This window comes from Myripristis murdjan, chromosome 1 (genome assembly GCF_902150065.1).
Source record: "Myripristis murdjan chromosome 1, fMyrMur1.1, whole genome shotgun sequence".
Classification (NCBI taxonomy): domain Eukaryota; kingdom Metazoa; phylum Chordata; class Actinopteri; order Holocentriformes; family Holocentridae; genus Myripristis; species Myripristis murdjan.
The window spans coordinates 8950150-8972115 of record NC_043980.1 but is presented as its reverse complement, the minus strand read 5'-3'; the positions used below and the strand labels follow the sequence as shown (position 1 = coordinate 8972115).

Here is a 21966-nt window from a genome sequence, read left to right as displayed (position 1 = left end):
AGAAAGAAAAGGAAAACTCTTTCCGCATTCACAATCGGCAATTGCACGCACCCACACACACACACACTTTTCCTGGAGACTTATTCTGACCTTAACCCTAACCTTAAGATAACCCTCAGCTTTCTGTAAGACTTACGTTTAAATCAAGCCTTCACCCTAAAATTAATGATTTTCACTAAGGGGTCTTGGTTTTTGTCCCCATAAGGGAGGCGAGACCCCACAATATGGCTATGAAAACAGATTTATGTCCCCACAACATTAGTAAGACCTGACACACACACACACACACACACACACACACACACACACACACACACACACACACGCACACACGCACACACACACACAGTAGGAGGAGTGTGATGTTGCTTTATGACCACTAGGGGTCGCTTTTGCATAACTTTGCATAACTTTTCCTGCTTGTGTTTACAGTTAAAGTCTTTGACAATCCAACATTGAGTGTGAAGTGAACAAAACATGAACATGAACATCATTATAATATTACTATAAACTTCTTACTGTGCCTGTGATAGTTGATAGTGAATTAATTTGACCTTATCCTGTGTTAAAGTATTTTATCTGTCTCGAGTTGCATCATTATAATATTCCAGAGGCATATCAATATTCCTGTGGTATTATCATGTATTCTGAAAATGCTCATACTTTAATATTACAAATAGTTATCAGTTGTGCTGTAGCATTATTGGCATTATTATTCCTATTTGAGTTGTAGTGGTCATAGTAACCGTCGTATCTGACAGCTGTTACGGGCACAGTAATATTTCTGGATCATAGTCCTAAAAAAGCCCAATGTATAAAATTCAAAATCTGTATAATATTTTAGACATGTTAACATAGACCTGGTGCTCTCTTTTGTTGAAAATTACTGCCATATATGCCATTACTGGAGGTTTACAAGGTACAGTTGTGCCTCAGATATGGCAGAGTAATCTGAAAGTAAGTAAAAGTAATCAGAATACATCTGAGATTGGTTAATCTAACAAACAAATGTAATCTCAAATTGATTTTTCAAGGCACTAGTCTAGAATATAGCCTGACTAAGCATAACTGTTTGGCAACAGCTAGCCTGTGGCAAGTGTTTTTTTTTTTTTTTTTTTTTTTTTTTTTAAACTTTTATTATACTTTATACTTATTTAGAGATGTCCAATCAATTAATCAATCAATCAGTCAGGCTAAGAGACATGCAGAACAACAACAGTTTCATAACTATTTCCCAGCATGCCACTGAACAATGTCACCAAGAACAAAGGCCTATACTAAAGAACAAAGGGCCATATAACTCTGCCTGACAGCTTCACAACATACAGATGAGGGTTTTATTTTGAAAACTGTGACGGGAAGTTCTGCTTTTCATTGTGTGTGTGCGTGTGTGCGTGTGTGTGTGTTGACACTGATGTAGGTTTGACACTGTGATGGGGAAGAGGTGGAGTTACAGGGGGACATCGGCTTCACAGAGTCGAGTCTGCACAGTGAGTGTGAAGGCAGTTCGCATGGGACAACTTGATATTTCAACTTGACTGCATACTGAACCGTTTGGGTTATTGTGGCTTTTTTCTTGGATATCAATGACTGATTGCCCAATGGGTAAGTCTCTCATTCTTTTCCTGTATCAGTGCTGTAGAAAAATATATATGTATGTTATTATTATCTGCAGAAATTTGTTATATTCACGAATTTGCCATTTCATTTTATTTATGGTTTTAGAATTCTTAATTCCCCCATTTATTAGATGACACTGAAGGGTGAGAGGGCTGTATCTCCTAATGTTAAGATTTCATTGCTATTTAACAGTGTCTTTGAAACGTATTCTTACATATGATGAGGTACATGTCTGGCATGTCATCCATGTTGATTCACTTAGTTGGATATTTGTTGCACTGGATCCCTGAGCAGTGGTCACCATAAAACCAGCTCTAGATAATATTCCACTTGAATGCTGGTGCTGCTGTGTGGTGTAAGAGCGCATCTCCTCCCTCTCGCTTTTCCTCCAAACTCTGCAAGCTCTCCAGTCCTGAAATGAGTTTGGATGCAGAGGCGTCAAAGAGAAATGAATGAAGTGGTGTGTGAACAGATGGACAGTCAAACTAAGAAAAAACAGAGTGTACGCTGCAATAAAAATGAATTGTTTGTGACTTCTCTGGGAGGTCACTTCCTATCCAAACTCTTATCGGAGAGAATTTAGTTAAAGATATATGGTTATGGTTTCAGAAGTGGCTGCCAGAAATGCTTCTGAGATAAGCTGCTGCCGAGCACAGCTGTCTTACCACAGATTATATACTGTGGTAAAATGATGCATGGGGCAGGCTTTAAAGGTCTCCCTGAAATAGGGAAGAGACACGCTCAAACAAACGCTTTTGGTGAGAATCATAACCTTGCAACACTGACAAGACTGCTCAGAAAAAAAAAAAAAAAATGAAGTTGCTGTCTTTGGTTTTTGACGTTGAAACAATCCTCCTGACCAGTCACTTTTGGCCCAAATCGTTTTGTGCATGGTCCAAAATAAAGGACAACTCTGATCACGTCTGCTCAGCAGGTTTGCGAGGTTGTGGTAGGAGAGGCGTAAAGGAAGGGCGGGGAACTGAAAGACTCTGTGGTCAGATCTGTCACACTGAACTCTACAGGAAGCCAAGGTTGCTGGGTGTAAGTTGCCTTCAAGTGACGCTCGGAGGCAGGGGGCGTTGCTTGGCTCTGGGGACATCAGGAGCTGAGCCCAGTGAATCACTCGGTATTGCCAATGACTTTGTGATGCAATTCGTACAACAATACGGAGGCCGCGGTATGATCCAACACTGTTCTGAGGAAGATGAGCCATGAGCTGAAACATCAGCCTCTATACCAAGGAATAAAGTTTCTTACTTCTCTTATGTCATGTTGGATTTGAATTAACACTGCTCCTATGGCACAGTGTGTATTTACTATTTCCTAGTGCAGTAGAGTCATCACAGCACTTATTGCCTTAGATGCCTGCCAAAAAAATCAACACACAATTCATGTAGAGATGGATTAGACAAAAAAAAAAGAATAAAAAATGACATAGATTTTTAACCCAACTGGCCGATTACAGCCAGACATTATTATGTATATGAAAAACATAATGTTCATGTGTATCATGTAGATTTCATTTATTAGGCCTTGTTCACTCTGCCAAAACCTACAATAACTAGGCCAGCATATATATATATATATATGGATAACCCTTTTAGCAAATTACTTTATTCTATTTTATTTTCAATATTCTATATAATTTCAAACCTTTGTGATTAAACATGATTGATGAAATTTGGTAAGAGATCACGCAAATTAATGCCGAATTCATTAGGGGAGGTCTGTAATTGACAGGCAGTTGTCTCCAGATGTTTTTTGGACTGTTCTGTTATGTGAGTCATATATCAGCAAATAGAAACATCAGCAATGAGGCATATGGCTCCATCAGAGGCAGAATATCTGGCCTATTATTCGCTAAAAGGCGTTCTGCTCATTCAACAGTCATACAGGGACAAATCAATGGTCGAAGTGGCTGACGTACTAATTCCTCCACTGACAGTAGATGACAGCAGCAAAACATGTTTCGTTTTGAGTAAAGGGTGCAACTTTCACTTTTTTTATCGACTGGAAACACTTCTGCACTCTTTGCTATGCTGCCTTTATCAGCACGGGCACACGCAGTGATTTTGCGGCCCGAGGCAAAGCGAAACATCGAGCCCCCTGAATGCCACTCCTCGCTCTTTTAAATCCATCTTTTAAAAACATTAACCTTCAAGTTGGGGCTGAGCAAAGTGTGCAGGCGAAGACTTGCTGTGCATAGCAATGGTGTTTTTTTTTTTTTTTTTTTTTTTTTAATGCAGCTTGTGCAGTGCCAAGAAAAACAACCTTAAAGGGTTACTTCACACATAATGCATGATATTTTTGTCAAATACTCAACCTGTGCTGCTTTGAATCCCTGATGAAGACAGTTTTACTCGCAAGCCTGACTGAATGATATTCCAAAAATATCCCAAAAATGCATGCTTTTGCACTGGCAAACTAACAGCAGAAGAAAAGTGTGAAGAAAAGCTCACACTCGCCATGCAGCATAATCCAAACAACTCAAGTCTCCGTTATGAAGCCATGTGCTAATTTCGTGCCATGTATCATGCATGGGAGAGGATTTTCTGGAAGTGGTCTGTTTACGACATTTTTAACAAAAATACATGCGTTTGGGAAGTAATTGACATGCAGCCGGACAATGGAGAGTGTTTTGCATGGGACTTTTGATTTTGTTTTGCTGTTATAAAAGCATGGACTCAAGTGATTGCCATGACAAAGTGTTCACTAATCTTCCTTCATTAAAATCACACTGTATCGATAACACAAAAAGGCAAAAACAAGCCAAATAAGTTTAGTAAATAAGTCAAATAACTCTACATATTAAAGTAAAGGTCACCTACACGCAACAAAAAGTGAAAAAAAGTGAAACTGTACTTTTTGTCTGTCTGATATTGTCTGAGTATTATGCCCATGACGAAAAACAGTAGATACTATCTTATCACGAAAGAACTGTGGAGTGCTATTCCAAATAACACTGTGCATGAATCGCAGAAAAAGTAACTGGGTAACTGGGACCCCTGGCCTACTTTCCTCTATGAGAAAGAGTTTTTCATGGTCACCGTCATCACAGCTCCCCCCACCCACACGTGCTGCAACACACAAGCATCAAGTTATTAATGAAGGCAGGTTTTTGTGGTTGGGTTTGTCAAAAGGCATTCCAGCAAATGACTGCAAAAGTCAAAAGAGACAAGTGGATTTATTGAAAGTTGGTGCGTCAAAAAAAAAAAAAAAAAAAAAAAAAAAAAAATGATAATACTTCACATTAAACATCCCATACCTGGCAGTGTAAAAGGACGTGAAGGTGGATTTTTGTGTCTTGCTTGAGGATATGTGTTTGTTGATACAGACATTACCTGTCTTCGAGTTACAAAAAAAAAATATATGTATGTTATTAAATCCTCATTCTTCTCTCTCGCCACACAGTAAGCCAACATATTTATGAGTTACAGACCTCTTGAGCTCTGTTTTCAATACCAATAACAGGATTTTGTGGATCAGCAATAGCAACACTAAACAGTCACCGCCTAGTCTAGCACACTGCCTCCATAGTGACTCAAATAATCCCGGGGCTTAGATGAAAGCCTTCTCTCAGTATGACTGTGTAATTTATTTATAATCTCGACAGTATCTTTGAGTTCCGGTGGGGTGTGAGTGGTGAGACGTGGTGGCTGAGAATGACTTTTAATCATCCTTCACACAGTTTGCCTGTGTGTTTTGCAGGAGCGCACTGACAGGGTGTGTGTGTGTGTGTGTGTATGCGTGTGTGCATGCGTGCAGGGTGTGCAATAACACCGGGTTTAATATATGAGCTTGCGTGTAAATGTGTGCATGCTGTGTTTGGTGGCGTGTGTAATCGTGCTTCAGTAAACCTTATCACTTGTTGCCTCAGTCCTCTTCCAGTTAATCTTCCTTCCTTATTTTGCGGTTAACTTTAAAGGTACAATCGTCATTTTTTTAACCCTTTAAAACCTAGGAGCTTGTGTGAAGCAGGGCTTTTATTTTCAAAGGTTTTATTTCAGAATCTGAAATTTCACTTCAAAAAAATAATTTTCTGTTTTTTTTTTTTTTTTTTTTTTTTCAATTTTGTGGTATTCTATGGTAATTTGTCTTGTAATTTAATTGTACTAATTGTCAGGTCATTTTCTTGTATGATTGTTTGGTTTTTACAGATTTTCAGGTAATTTCTTGCAAAGTTGCTCATCACTTTTTCCCTCGTGCTTTTGAAATAAATCAAGTGAAAGCTGTGTTCAGATGCCTTTCACGGGCATTTAATCACAACAAACCTAACATCAAAACAGTCAAGCATAACCTTGAGGATGTTAATACAGATTGTTGAGCAGTTTGAATAGGGAAAATTATTTTTGATCTTTAAAGTAATTCACAGCAGAACCACATTTTAGCCGATTTTCGCAAACAGGAGGGAAAAATCTTTCAAAATGGATAATCGATACCTCTATTTATCTGTGTGACATTTGTTCTGTTTTCTCCCCAGTGTCCCCAGACTTCACGGCGGATGAGCGGATGGAGATCGAAACCATCAAGATGTACAAGAAAGACCTTCTGGACGACATCCAGGTACAGTCTAACAAATAATTTCAGTCAAATAAATGTGCAAGACTTCATGTACCCATTTGGATTTACACACACGTGTAATGTGTTACACATTCTCTTATGCATATACTTAAAAATAAAATAAAATCCATAATAAAATCCATCTTAATCCATCAACAATCCAAAGGCTCTCTGTCCTTCCTCTGCATTTCTATCTGTAATTTAAATCTGCATATATTATTTGGGTAAAGTGAGTTTTCCTTTCTTTCTTTCTTTCTTTCTTTCTTTCTTTCTTTCTTTCTTTCTCATTTGTCCTGTCCAGAGGTTAAAAATGGAGATCGATAGCGTCATGGCGAACATACTCAGCTTTGAGTCTGCAGAAGAAAAGTGAGTTTCCATCTCCCTCTTGTTTCATAGAACTTCTCGTAAATGCTGGCATGCCGGCTGGGGCAATTTTATTTCAGTTTCAAAGTGACCAACCACCCACTCCATTCATCGTTATTTCCTTCAATGTTGCTTTTACTTTTAGCAAGACCATGGAGAAGGGCAAGCAGTTCTCCAGTGGGAAGAAGAAATTCAACATGGATCCCAAAAAGGTGAGCTCTGACGTGTGTGTGTGTGTGTGTGCACGCATAGGGATGTCATTAGATCTGATACTGCAATTGAAATTCTGTGCAATCTAGTTGACTTATTGTTTTAAATACTTGAAGGCTTAAATACTTGAATGATCAACAAATTTTAATAGAGGAGTGAATGTTGAAGGTTTATTTTTTTATTTTTATTTTATTTTTACTGTGGTATTGGAGTGTTTGGTGTCCATCTGAGCTCTATCTTACACGCGGTGCAAAGTGGCCCCAAGGACGGCACAAGTGTCTTTGCAAGTTTCCAACCAGCGCAGTCGTCATTTTCCCGTCCAGCGCCCACATTGCACAAACTGCCAATGCACTCGTGCCCATCTGTGTACCTGTGGGCGTGTTGGTCGTAAAACCAGGTGTGGTCAGGTGTGTGGTTGGAGCATCGCTGTCTCGAGGCAGTTGAAAGAAACAAAAAGCACGTCTGACGTCGGTGGTGCACTTTTCACTGTTGTTTTAAGGTGCATCATCAAAGTAGTGATGCTCGCCTCCATGGGTCGGTGCACAACGCGGGCCCACTCTGCTTGTTCCATTACACACCTTCCTTCGTACCTGTCAAATCCACCATTATAATATCAATCCACCGAGGTGCAAGTGCCCCTGGCTTTTAATAAGGGGAATGGGAGATGGTGCTCTGATTGGTTTCTTGCAGGTCACACCCAAAACACACCCATGATTAATACAATCGACCCTTTTGAACCATCTTTTAGTGAGCCTTTTTTTTTTTCCCACCATTGAAATACCAAAAGTTAAATAGAGTCCAAAAGCAGGATGGGTGTTTAAAGAGGCAGGCTTGTGACTGTAACTTGCTCAAATCACCATTAAAGATATTCCATTCTCCAGGAAGTAGACGTCATAGGATCTAATCTCATGGTGTCAAGTGGGTCCTTGTGAACCAACAACAAAAGTATGTACATCACATGGATTTCAAGCATGTGCACCACTATGCACATACTTGTGATTGGACCCTGTCAAGCCTGTTGATAGGGTCCAATCAACCTGTTTATTAATGAGTTAAATCATCAATAAACATAATGATAATAATAAATAATAATGATAATAATCAGAATCCAAACATAGGTTTCAGGTTAAAGATGAAAAATCCTGTGTGGTCATCAAGGCGGTTGCTATGGTGTTCTGGGTTGTTGCTAGGGTCTTGCTAGGTGGTTGCTACAATGTCTGGAGATGTTGCTACGCAGTTGCTATGGTGTTCCTGATCATAGCTAAGGCATTGCTAGGAGGTTGCCATGGTTTTGCTAGGTTGTAATAGGCCAAAAATCGCGTATAGACTGGAATTGCCAAAAATCGGTAAGTGGGAACACTTAGAAAAGTCATAGCACAGTTCTCGTTATTGTTTTTCGTGTTTGGTGTATCGGCGTAATGCCAAAACTGTGGGCGGAATTACGCACCGAAATTTGGTAGAATAATAAAAATTTGCTGATGGATGAATTGGTGTTGGCATGGTTACCTGAAATACCTGCAATCAGTGGTTGGTCAGCTCCGGGATTTCAAAGCATTTTTTTCAACCTCTTATTACAGCGCCCCCACTGGGCCAATCAGGGCAACTATGGAAAAAGACGCAGCATCCCTCCAAGTTTCACCAGGTTATACAGTTTGATCGCCTCTTTCTCTCTCTAAACCAAACATAGCCATATTTCCATAAAAATAGCACATTGTTATTTAAAAAAAAAAAAAAAATTATCATTTTGGCCAAGTAATAGGCAACACTTTTCTTTTTGTTTTCAGTTTTTTTTTTAAGTTTATTTCAGGTAATGCAGAATCAACTCTGGATATCATATAGGAGAGAAAATTATTCATCTATATAAAATTTGGTATTTAGAGAGGGTTTGCTGTTCCCCCAGTTTTCGAAACCTTTGAAATCCCATCTTGCTGTGCCTCTCTTTTGGGGGCTGAGTTAAACACCTTCAGCATTTGCGAATCGAGGCACCCCCCCCTCCGCTTCGGTACATTTTCTTGTTGCGTAGACTTCCTCTCTGACTAAACCAAAATGTATTTCTTGTGGGTCTTTGCACCAGCCGTGACTCAGAACCACAGCACAGCTCCGGCTGTGGTTTCAGTAGGTGGCCAGGCTTGTTGCAACTTTACAAAACAATTGTGTGCGATGCTAAATACAAAAAGGAATGAATTAACTTTCTGTGCTGAACTTTTTTTTTTTTTTTTTTTTTGGAAAAAGCATGTTATGTTTTAGACAAAATATATGAAAGACAAGTACAGTATCTTGGAACAATTTTCATCAGTTATACCTCAGTCTAAAATATATACAGTGTGTCACATGTCATACTGTTCCCTCAAGTTTTTTCTGACTTCTGTGTGGTTGGTATAAGCTGTGTATAGCTTTCTGTTGAATAGATGGGGTTTTCAGTTTGAATAGACTGTGGTCAGGAGAGACCGTGAACCTGCAACCTTCTGCTCTTGCTTGAACTGCTTGACTTGAAAGCTTTATGACTGTTGGGTCTTAAAAACAAATAAAAAAACAAACACAAACAAACAAGAAACAGCTTGCATTGCATCATTTCAGAAATACTGTTATTTAGAAAATGCGAATGCTTTTTATATACTAGAGACAGAAGAAAAAAAAAATCACAGTGTATTGCTTTTGCCCAGAAACAGTGCTGGCAGTGGCTGCTGCAACACATATTTTTAGAGACATTCCTGTCTTGGCAGTTGTAATGAAGAGTAAGCGGAAGAGAAACTGATTTTAAGGAATTGGAATTACAGAAACGGTGAGCTCACATGGACCGAACAGCAGCTGAAAGAGTCTGTCAGAAACTTGGAAATGAGATCATTACGAAACTAGCATTAAACTTCCATGCTCAAAGAGAAAATACACTTAACCACAGCATTTGGTGTGTGCGTGGATGTGTGTGTGTGTGTGTGTGTGTGTGCGTAGGGTATCAATTACCTGGTGGACAATAAGCTGCTGGAGGGAAAAGCCCAGTCCATCGCCGAATTTCTCTACAAGGAGGAGGGCCTCAACAAGACAGCCATTGGAGAATTCCTTGGAGAGAGGTAAGGAAGAGGAGGAGGAGGAGGAGGAGGAGGAGGAGGAGGAGGAAGAGTGGTAGAGAGGTGTAGAATAGGAGGAAACGAGGAGAAGGAGTGGGTGTGTGAGGAGTTGCATAGGAAGGTGGAAAGAAGGAGAAGGAAAATGGAGGAAGATGAGGAGAGACTGAAGGAAGTAGAGAAAAAGCGTCAGAGCAGGAAGAGCAGGAGGAGGGTGGAGAAGTGGGAAAAGAGGAGTCAAGGAGTGAGATGGGGGAGAGAGATAGACAGAGAGGATAGAAAAGGGGAACAACAAAAACAGGAGAAGAGAGGAAGATGCAAACAAGAAAATCAGCCAGGATGAGAGGAGGAAGAGGACAGAGGATGATGAAGGTGGGAAAAATTGTGAAGCAGAGGAGTCAGAAGAGGAGGGAAAATGGGAGAAGGAAAGAAATAAGAGCTGGGGAGCGGGAGAAGTCATAAAAAAGAGGATAAATAAAGGGAAAACGCAGCAGCATTTGGAAAATAGAGGGATTATGAGGACACTGACTGACTCCACATGCAGATTCAAACAGAGAAAAAAAAACAACAAATACTGAAGCATTTGTTTGGTTTCACACATCCTCTTCCTCCAACCTTCGTCCTGCAGGGAGGAGCTGCACCTCCAGACCCTGAAGGCCTTTGTGGAGCTGCACGAGTTCTCCGACCTCAACCTGGTCCAGGCACTCAGGTCAGCTCCCCTCATCATCACCTGTCTACGGTGGCCCTGAAGTGCCAAACATAAGAACATTTCAGAAAAATAAAGAGAACTAAAACTCAAAGTGACCCTAAGCCTTTGTTATTGGTCAGAATCTGTATTTATTTTTTATTGTAATCTAATGTTAAAGACCTCACACAGCATGACCTGAGCATGAGTTGAGATAAAAGTTATGGCAACACACATTGGAATAATGAAGGGATATTTTCTACAAAGGCATTCATAATATCTCATCACATGAATCATATATTAGACTTATGCTGTTTCTTCATTTTTGTTTTTAAAAAATACCCTTTGTGGCTGTTTCCAATTCAGTGTGGCCACATGTCTGCCTTTGCTGAAGTAGCATGCTTGTGTTCATACCTGGTTCAAAAACCGACACAGATGTTGACCAATAACAAAAAAAAAAAAAAAAAAAAAGTCATTCATAGCATTTAGCTCTTATCCAAAGTAATTTACAGTAAGAGGACAAAACATTTAGCTGTTGGCTTAACAGATAATGGCATCTCCATCAGTTGCAAAAATTTTAGCCTGTACTTAATTTTCCATCCATCGAAACTGGCAAAAAATTTTATGGAAACACATCAACATCAAACAGACAATTCTCATTGAAAAACAGTTAAAAACAGACAGTAAAAGACAGACACGGTGGATCAGTGTGGCCTCAGCCGTAAAAAATGTTGAATCTAAATATTGGCACAAAAATATCAGCCACTGGCATCACTAAAGCCACAGCTGGTTTAATTATGTGGTGTATACTGTAAAATCGTACGTGTGTCTGGGTTTGTGGCCGACCTGAATGTGTGTTTGTGTGTGTACAAGTGTTGGCACAGTCGCTGTAGACAAGACAAACAACAAACAGCGGCTAAAATCCCAAATGACTCATGAAATGTGTCAGGCTCGTCACTTGGAAAATGGGAATCTGCTGGCGGCGCACGCTCACATTGTTCTCCAGATTTATCCCCGTCCATGTGCTGTGCGTGTGTCGAGCTGGCGAACACACGACACAGGCATTGCTCACAAGCCTAAAAATGTGTAAACTGAGCTGTCCGCCTGCTGTTCTGCTGGTTCTGGGTGACAGACAGTTCCTGTGGAGTTTCCGCCTGCCGGGTGAGGCCCAGAAGATTGACCGCATGATGGAGGCCTTCGCCACACGCTACTGTGACTGCAACACTCACGTCTTCCAGTCAACAGGTGGGCTTCGCTTGATGCACGTCTGTCCACTTCCTGTCTGTCTCTCTCTGTGTGTGTGTGTGTGTGTGTGTGTGTGTGTGTGTGTGTGTGTGTGTGTGTGTGTGTGTGTGTGTGGAGGTGTGTGTACAAGATCTTATTCTGCTTTTCCTCTGAGAGCGAGTCTGAGTTTCAAAGTGGGGCAGCTTTCAAAAGGGAGTTCATGTCTGGTCCTCTTTTACTGTAGACATAGAGAGGCGCCACTCTTACTCATAGTGGAAAAATAGAATTATTTTATTTTATTTTAGGCTCCATATTTAGACACATGACATTTCAGCCCGTCTGTTCACCCGGGGCGTTCATGGCCCTTGAGCTGCAACTTCTCACCGCCAATTGAAGCGCTGTTTTCGCTCCTTACTGGTCGTCTTTTACTCAAATGAAAAGTAAAAGTAATATTCTGTGACATTCATTAGTTCATTCTTACAAATAAATGTTTCTTTAGTATTTGATATAACACAACAGTGATTCAACTTGTGCACACTTTAATTTGGTTGTGCAGCACACTCAGCGTCAAGTAGTCTTTTCCGAGAAAAGACGCCACAGAAAGTCACACATCAAGCACCATACCTGTCCTGACCGCTCATCAGTCCTGATTGTCTCTGTTTACCACACATATCGTCTGCTTAATTGTGTTCACAATATACTTTGGTAGCTCAGAGGTCCAGGCTGACTTACCCGCATTCACTTCCATTCATGTTGAAACAAGTGCCGGCCCTCAGTCACTGGTGCCCCGCTGGCTTGGTGCAAGTCATGTAACCATGGCATTTGCACATTTTGGCCTGAAGGTGGTGCTAGAGGAAAGGTCATGAGGTCAGCAAAGTTGACAGGGTTCATCCTCAGGGGAGTATGGAGCCCTGGAGAGGCCATCGATTCACAAAATACCAATTTGTGCATACAATTTCCAAATTGATGACATTTTGCCCACATGATGCCAGAGACTGAGGCCCTGCTGCTGCACGTGTGCCCTGGGAGGTTACTGCACCCATGCTGAATGATATATTGTAATATGAACTGCATCAATGCAAATTCATAATACATTCAAAATTCAAATTCCCCCTTGTGAAGTGTATGCACAACCATCTAGAGCCATGCAGTCTGCTGTTGCCTTGCAGTTGGCTCACACTGGAGTCAGTGATTTGATTCAAGTCACTGTATTGCTGACGGTGGAGTCCATGCACCCTTTGGATCCTCCTGCTCATTAAAAATCCATAAGAGGTCATAGTTCTCAACCTAGGTCATTAACATATCCCCATGTCCAAAAAAAAAAAAAAAGAAAAATGCCCCGTTAAATTTAAAAGTACCACACACAGGTTGTTCAATCTTGTGAATACCTGCTGAGCACGTATGCTTGCTGGAAATACTGTGTCAACTCTGTTATAAATTCACTTAAACTTTAAGTTGAACTGGAAGAGGTTTTTTTGTGAACTCCTGAGAGCTCTGGTGAAATTTAAGTGGCCTCCTAGCTAGAGAAAGCTGCTTAATTTAGTCAAAAGTCAGGCTGAACACAAAGTGCTGCCTCTAATTCTAATTTAATCAAGCTATCAATCCCATACATTTAGTATTTAAGCGTGAATTTTAAGTGATTATAATAGAGTAAAGCAGTAATTTTAGCTTACATGCTGGCCAAGTATGGAATTAACAGACAAAAAAACAACCCCATAGGTCGTTTGTACAGCAGTTTAGCACAGCATAGGGTTACGTGTTAAAGTTAAGCGCCCTCTAGTGGTCCTGTAAATGACGGCACTGCGGTGTAGCGTTAAGGGAGCGATAAAGTCCAAGGTTCAAGGTGGATGTTGGTGTGCTGGATGGGTCTGTCAAGGCGCCATTCTCTCAAAGTTCAAATCTAAGCTAGAGTGGTGTTCGTTCTTAGGTTGCTTCCATTTTGTAACCTTAAACATGACTTTTTCCGAACTTAACCACTACAACAAGCCTTTCTCCAACCTTCACAATAACCTTAACCAAGTATTTTTAGTGGCTCAGTCAAGAAACAGTCATCTGGGTCATATCAGAGGGTTGGAAGAAGCAAATTATGTGGTTGTATGGATTGAATACCAACTTTCAACTTTTATGGAGCAGTTTTTTCAGATTTTTTCAACATGAGTGGAAATGAATTGGGGATAAGTCACACTTGACTCCTAAGCTCCCAAAACTTTCACGTACAATCATGAGAAGCGAGAATAGGACCGGTATGGCCATTCAAATTTCCAGAAAGAGCGACAGGGCTTTGTTTAGAATAAATAGAAGAAGATCTGGGCAGTTAGTATAAGCAGCGATAACCTCCATGGCTGAATAGATTAGAGAAGAGCATCACCAACAGAAACTCATTTATGAATCTTTATATGAGCAATCGCATCATCTCGCTTTGTGTTCTTCTGTCTGTTTCTCTTCCTGCATCTTTTTTTTTGTCTGTCCAACTTTCTGCGCCTTTTTTTCTCAACGTCGCCATCTTTTTTCTTTCCCTCTGTGTCCCTGTTGTGTTTCTCTTCACATGTTACGACCGCCACGCAGTGAATTCAAATTTTGCTTCTTCTTACCGCGTGTGTTTGTCTACCTGCAACACCAGACACCTGCTACATCTTGTCCTTTGCCATCATCATGCTGAACACCAGCCTCCACAACCCCAACGTGAAGGACAAGACCACCCTGGAGCGCTTCATCTCCATGAACAGAGGCATCAACAATGGAGGGGATCTGCCCAATGATCTGCTCACGGTGAGTCCCACCAGCCAATCACGGCAGCCACACCGGACACCACAAAATACTAACAGACCATCAGACTTCAGGTTCCAGACGTAAACTCCCAATTTGTTTTCCCAACTAGGGAATTTGATTATTAGTCGTAATGTTTTAACAGTATAAGGTCGACTTACCCCGAAACTGAAATTATTGAAGAAGCCATTAGTCAGTCTGCTTTTAATGTTCTACTCAAAAATTGGGTTTTAATCCTCACTTCTTTGGGAAATACTATACTGCCCCAAAATACTAATTGGTTAACTTAATTTGGTCATTTGCACTGGGTCAGCACCAATTGCACTCCTGAATGGCCAGGAAGGCTCCTTTTGGTCCTTTTCGAGGTTCTTCCCTTTTTCCCCATCATCTGTGCTTTTTTCAAGTTCAAGTTCAAGTCAGGTCTGTTAAGCCCTTTGAGACTGCAAGCAGTGATTTTGGCCTATAATTAAACTTGAATTTAACTTGAACTTGAAAAGATTTTCCACCAATCGGAGCCATTGTTGTTTCCCTTGAAACACTGCCAGCTCTAAAGTTGTGTGTGTTATAGGAAGGCCACCTGTATCTCTGATTGGTGCTGCCAGTTGAGTTATGATCAGACTTGATATTATCGGACAGCTGATTGATTTGTTTCATGGCAGGATTCAGGGAGTTGCTGTCCAGAAGTTGAACCACAGCAAATATGGAAACATGGAAAGATAGAGGCAGGGAAATATACTGTGAAATGATGTTATCCATGGTGTTTTTATTTTTTATTTAACTGTTTCCCTCTTAGAAACTGTATGAGAGCATACGCAACGAGCCATTCAAAATCCCAGAGGACGACGGGAACGACCTGACACACACCTTCTTCAACCCTGACCGAGAAGGCTGGCTCCTCAAACTCGGTAAAACACCTCTCACCAGGATAGTGTGCGTCTTTGCCTGTTGTTCATTATTTGAGCCATGAAAGGGAACGAAAGCACCAAAAGCCCGTCACCTGCAGAGCGAGGTGTCTCAGATGTCTCATCTTCACTGAAACAAGAAGTCACATCCAGCGTTGATTACACACATGAAGAAGTGGGACAAAAAGCAGAAATGTACCAAGGAAATGACAAGGGAATTACTTAGTATACATTCATACAGCCAGATGCAAACCAGACATTTTTAGGTTGTAGATTAACAAACTCTAATTAATCATATGTATGATTCAGAAAACAATATTTTCATAAATGTTTTGGCAGCAGATAACTGTGGCTCCTTTCGTAATTTCTTATTTAAAATGGTGTATTTCAGGAGGCCGAGTGAAGACGTGGAAGAGGCGATGGTTCATTCTGACTGACAACTGCCTGTACTACTTTGAGTTCACCACTGTAAGGCTTTCCATTTCACCTTCATATCTGCCTGAACCTCTTCTCCTCCTCTGATTCATACCACCAATCTCCTCATCACTTTCTATTTTTACCTCTTTGATCTAATCTCAGCTCCGACCCACAATCCTTTCCCACAAACTGGGTAACACAGCCACATTACATATGATACTGACAGTATTGAAATATTAGGCAGTATTTCATTTTTCAGTGTGAGACTCAAGGAAAAGGAATCCTTCTCATTCAGATGATTTAAGTCTTTGTAGTCTCTGTAGAAAAAATATGTGAATGTGGAAAGGTACATATTCTAGCTGCTTTAAGTACAGCATGTCACTATTAATGCATGTCAATATACTGTGCCATTAGATGTTACATATAAGCTCCCATTTTTTTATTTATTCATTTATTTATTTAAATTTTTTGCTTTTCTTTTGGCCATATCTCTGATCGCTTGTCAGTCAAACTGTGCGGGCTATGTTCTTTCGATTTCTGTTAATGAATTTTGAGTTTCCGTAGGTGCCACTTTGTTCTTATTTCTTCTTTTTTTGTCTGCTGAATAACAATCCAACTCTTCTGTTCAGTCTAAACAAACATTTATTTATTTGAAAATGTCTTGCATTAATACTCTCAAGCTTCTCAACTTTCGACCACACCAATTCTCTCTTAACTTCTCCGTTTACCTCCTCATCCATCCTCTGACTCGCTCCATCTCTTTATTGTTGTTTTCATCTGTCTGGATGTCTCAATATCTACATTTCTCTCTCTCTCTATGTGTGTGTGTGTGTGTGTGTGTGTGCGTGTGTCTGCAGGACAAAGAGCCCAGAGGCATCATCCCTCTTGAAAACCTGTGTGTCAGAGAAGTGCCCTATCCACGGAAACCTGTAAGTTACTGTCATCTTATGTTTTGCATTATAAGGCATCATATGCAATTACGTATGTATAGTGTGTAGTATGTGTATATTAATGGCTGTACAGTTAAATACACTGCTGCTCATACACTGCTCATACACTGATCCTGCTGTATCATCTCTTTCGTCTAGTACTGTCTGGAGCTGTACAACCCCAACAGCCGAGGGCAGAAGATCAAGGCGTGCAAAACAGAGACAGACGGCCGAGTGGTGGAGGGGAAGCACCAGTCCTACACCATCTGTGCTGCCAGCGCTGAGGAGAGAGACTCCTGGATCGAGGCTATCAGGTCAGAGCATGCACACACACACACACACACATACACACACATCCAAACACACAGCATGAAAACGTGCAAACAAAAACCTGCACAGGAATATGCAAACATCCATACACAATGGGATGCATAAACTTGTGTATATGCAAATGCAAGCAAACACACACACAGAGCTTTCTAATACATGCTGCACTGTCCTTGTGACGACTCTCACTGGCTACATTCGCTCTGTGACCGTGAACCCTAACCATAACGGTCTAGATTTCATGCCTTACCTTAACCTTAACCTGGATATAATCCTGATTTTGTCCTACAAACCACAAAAAAAGGGGATATTATGGATTCAGCGTCACATTTGCTGCACACACACCTCCTCGCTGTGAATGCAATAACTCAGACACCTTTTATATGAATCTTCTCAATGTTGCTGAGCACATTCATGACCCATAGAGGTGGAACCATAATAATTTTGGTGAAGCCATGACATCTCTTCTTGGCACTAGCATCAGGTCAAGCTTTGTTAATTTGTGAACACAGTAAGGATTCAGGTTGTTTCATGTCTTAATCCTAATCTAGCAGGATATATTCCTCATCTTTCTGTGCTTTATGAGGTTTGATCACCTTAAGTATTGGAATACAAGAACATGCACAAACACAAACTACACACACTTTTCACTGTTCTACACTGCAGCAACGTCTCCATGTGACGATCTTCTTTACCTTAAACAGAGCAAGCATCACCAAGGATCCGTTCTACGACCTGGTCTCTGTCCGCAAGAAGAAGGTGATAAACCAAGCCCCCCAGGACTGAGCGGACTAGCGCCCCCTATGGAGACATTCTGGTTACCACAATGGGCCTCCACCCCCTCCTTTTAGACTGTATTAATACAGCCACGTGAACTCTGCCAGGAGACCGGAGGCTAGACAGTAGGAAGTTAACAGAGGTCATTCGGGATAAAAGAGGGGCCTCTCTTTCCACTTCTCATTTTTGGGACTTAACTTCATGGTGTCAAAGGTGACAAAAGTAAGCAATTATTTGTTATTTGCACTGTCAACTTGACTGGCTAGATACTGTTTGTTGGGAAAATGACAAAAAAGGGAGATAAAGGAATATACTGATCCACGCATGCGAATAATTTTTCTGCCTCTGATCACAGTGTTGGAAAGGATCTCTTCTTTCTTTCTCTTGACGTGACATGGCTATTGCGTTTTGGTGTTTTGGCGCCTGTCCGCAGTATTTTTTACTTTATATGAATACGACAGTGCCGAGGAGACAAATCAAGCATGTGACAGCGCATCAGTTCTGTGTATGCTATTAAAAGAGAGGGAGGCAAGCAGCGCTGTCAGCTTCCTCTTGGCTCTCGCAAGTCACCAAAGTAGACACCCTCAAGTTGCGCTGTTTAAAGCAGCTCCGCTTCAGCAGGGCAGTTCAAGCCTCACTCCAAAATGGCTCATCGGCCGTTTGAAAGTAAACGTTCTCTGTTCTGACAAAGGGATCCTGGGCTTGAAAGTCGGTCGCTGTTAATGTTTTGGGCGTCATCTCGACATATTTCCTTATGAAACGCTCAATGTGCATTGTATTAACACTTTGAAAAATGAATATACAGTGATTAGACATTTGTTCAGTGTGTTTGAAATGTTATAGTGCTTAGTGAAGTGACTTAGCATTGCATTTTCAGTATTTCACTTAGCTTCTAAGTACAGTGCAGCAGCGTCCGTGCAATACGCAGCAGGTCCAAATCGTTTTCAGTAAAATGTGTACATACTGTATAAAATAAGTATTACATCTCAACTTTATATGTATTTGTAACTATTGCATGTGTTCTGTTCCGATGAAGAGGATATTTAAGAATAAAAAATGTGTGAAGATTTGTGTTGACGTGTGAAACTACATGCTGTTTTTGTTCATAAAGGCAAACAATATCACCTGTGTTTCCAGATGAGCGCTCTCTGAAACTAACACGCCATGTCTCATTTCCTCATATTCAGCGTGTGTGTGTGCGTTTAAAGCTGTCAGTGTGTGACCACAGAAATTTAACCAGCATTCGTAGAGATAACAGCAATATTTCTAAAAAGCTACAGGCAGACTCTATACTCCCAACATTTTAGTTTAGTTTATTGTGCCATGGTATATGTAGGCTTAATTACCACCAAGGGTCGTGTCGGTCTGTTTTGCAGTAATTCCCTTTCATCCAAAACAGTTTTCTCTCATGGGAGATATTGAAGTTAACGTTGACCTTGAGGTCACGTACATCTTCCTCTACTCAACGTTTGCAGATAATGTCTAATATAAATATGTTGAACAGTCTGTGCTTGCTTTTTTAACCTTTATTTAACCAGGAGATCTGGCCAAGATATCACACCAGTTATAACTTAAACAGAATAAAATGCAGCAGATAGGGAATCTAGACATCAATCACATACAAGGAAGAGGACAAGTCCAGCTAAAATGAGGAAGTTGCATTTCTCACTTACATTTCACATGGCTCTAAAGTCTTTCAAGGGGACCAGATCAATAAGATATGGTGTGTAGTGTGAAGTCGTCGACGTAGACTTAGTGACAGCTTGTCTGCTGAATCATAAAATGTAAAATGATGAGTGCAGGAACCAGAGTTTGTTCTAAAACGTGGAGCACTGTGGTACACAGAATGTGTGGAGGATGCAGCCTGCTTGTAGATAACATCTAGTCGAAAAGGCAGCCTGCACAGGTGAGGGTTAGGGCTCACATGGTGAAACATGAGGTTGTTGAAATGCTGCCTGAAGCTCATTAAGGGCTTGGCTCAGAGAAGGGGCGACTGAGTTTACAACTATATCATCCAAATAAGCACCTTTATTTGATTATAATGTGCAATTTTATATTAATTGCACATTTAGCTGTTGGCAAGTCCCTCCCAATGTTGTGTACAAGCACAGAAAATAAATAGGAGTTAAAAACAAATCTTGTGAGACACCCTTCGAAATATCAAAATATTCTGATTTACGACCACCGGTAAAAAAAACATGTTGTGTGCACTCTTTAAGATCATTTCTGCACCATTTTAAAGCCATGTCCCCTATTCCAGTGTCTGTGGAGGTTCTTAGTCATCTAGGTCATGGTTCAAGTCATCAAGTCACGGGCCAGCTTAATTTGTTTGTACGTTCTCAAAGACGTTTCACCTCACACAGTGTGGGGACGTTATCCACCAAGCCAGCGACCCCTTCTTAGATGAGAGATGAAATGTCTTCGAGAATCTACAATCAAGTCCAGGTCATCTCACTTCAACTCTATGTGGAGCCCTTAGTCCAATATCACTTAATCTGTTTAGCCAATAGACTCTGAATCTTAAAAACTGTTTTCACTTCCTTGTTTACACCATGGATTAAGACTGAAATAAACCAATATGGTGCTGTCATTGGACATCCCTGCAGAGATTCTTAAAACGAATCTAAAATTGTGTCTGGATTTACACAAAACATGCCCACCCCCATTGCACTCTTGTGACCCGTGACGATATACATAATTTTCCGTCCGTGATTTCGACATTAGTGAAAAGATTTGATCTGCATCACTGAGTTTTGAGAAGCATGTTTTTTTTTTTTTTTTATGGGGCAAATGTAGCCCAGGACTGGACTTCATTCACTTTGGTTAAAGCAGCATCTCTGATTTGAGATATTATAGCCGTCATTTAGAGAAACTCATGTTTGCAAACAACTTATCCTGGAATCCTCCTGGAATCCCCTTTTTGAAAATGTTTATAGGACTTGTCACATCCTTTGATAAGCATATGGTTAGCCCTTAGCTCTTTGCTGCTGCAAAACCACTAAATGATGGTTGCATTGGTAACTAATATTTGGACATGATATGTGTCAGTAAAATTAGTTTAAGTATTGGCGTGACTCCATCTCTTCCTGCTGCAACTTCCTGTTTCACTGTTGCACCATATCCCCCACCCCACCCCCCATCCTCTCAACGCAAAGTTTCCGTCAGACCCGCTGTTAGTTCCTCTCTTGAGGTTAGAGCTGTTAGCAACAACAGATATGAAGGGGTGGGGGGGTGGAGGGGGTGATGCTTTCTCTCACTGCGCACACCCATACAGGCACGTGTGCAGTTCAATTCACTGGTTACAGGGTGCAGTGGATGTTTCTCTCCACTAGGTGGCCCCATCCTCCAACTGAAGCCTCATGACAAATCTCTTTCAAGGTCCAACCCTCAACTCAGAATGTGAATGAAATTCACATTCTGTCATTTCTGTCACAGAAATAAATACAGTGAAAGCCATTTCCACTTTAAAATTCATCAAGATGTTGTTGTTGTAAGGGCCAGCTGTGTCTGAGAGGAAACTCAAATTAACTCATGTTTTAAATGTTCATAGTTACACGGGAAAAGGAGCAACAGAGCTATATGTTAAGTTACGCTGGAATAGAAAAATGTGAGAACCTCACTGTTCAAATATAAGTCCCACTGTTTGACAAGAAAATCACGTTGCACCTTTACAGCTACTCATTAGTAACCATTTATTGAACACAAAGAACACGACATCCCACAACTATTTAGTGCATCAAATACAAACTGAGACAAATGACAACACAAAGCAACAAAGCATGTACAGTCATAAAAACTCTATCAGGACTCCAGACAATTAAAATAGATCCAAGACCTCCTCGCCACACTAGCAATGTGGCTATGCACGTCATCACGTTGAAATACACAGGCATGGCCCGACATCATTATAAATCAATAGTTCAAATACAGTCATCATGTCTTCCATTTAACTAAAAAACGTTTTTGGTCCTTTTAATCAGACATGGGATGTTTATTTACCTTGACAGTTTCAGAGGTCAATTGTCACTCTTCTCTGACAATGTCACACTAACCTCGCGACAACTGCCACCTACAGTACATGCAGTAGGTTACTGTAGTGGGTGGCAGACGTCAGACTGGGAATG

The 21966-nt window shown here is 40.7% G+C and overlaps 1 protein-coding gene across 1 annotated transcript; it reads left to right on the top strand.

The window, feature by feature from the left end:
* The first annotated feature begins 1513 nt into the window (after positions 1-1513).
* Positions 1514-18059, top strand: cyth4b (cytohesin 4b). Its single transcript, XM_030062801.1, has 13 exons — positions 1514-1605; positions 6101-6183; positions 6482-6546; positions 6689-6755; positions 9703-9821; positions 10444-10524; positions 11633-11745; positions 14345-14493; positions 15284-15395; positions 15784-15860; positions 16667-16738; positions 16898-17052; positions 17770-18059. Exons 1-13 carry the CDS (start codon positions 1587-1589, stop codon positions 17849-17851), a joined length of 1194 nt encoding a protein of 397 aa, XP_029918661.1. The 5' UTR covers positions 1514-1586; the 3' UTR covers positions 17852-18059.
* The last annotated feature ends 3907 nt before the right edge of the window (positions 18060-21966 follow it).

Bases quoted from the DNA above. Each gene is read 5' to 3' on its own strand.
- cyth4b (XM_030062801.1), top strand. The intron at 10,525-11,632 runs GTCAGCTCCCCT...TCTGGGTGACAG, and splicing joins AACCTGGTCCAGGCACTCAG to ACAGTTCCTGTGGAGTTTCC. The intron at 17,053-17,769 runs GTCAGAGCATGC...TACCTTAAACAG, and splicing joins TCCTGGATCGAGGCTATCAG to AGCAAGCATCACCAAGGATC.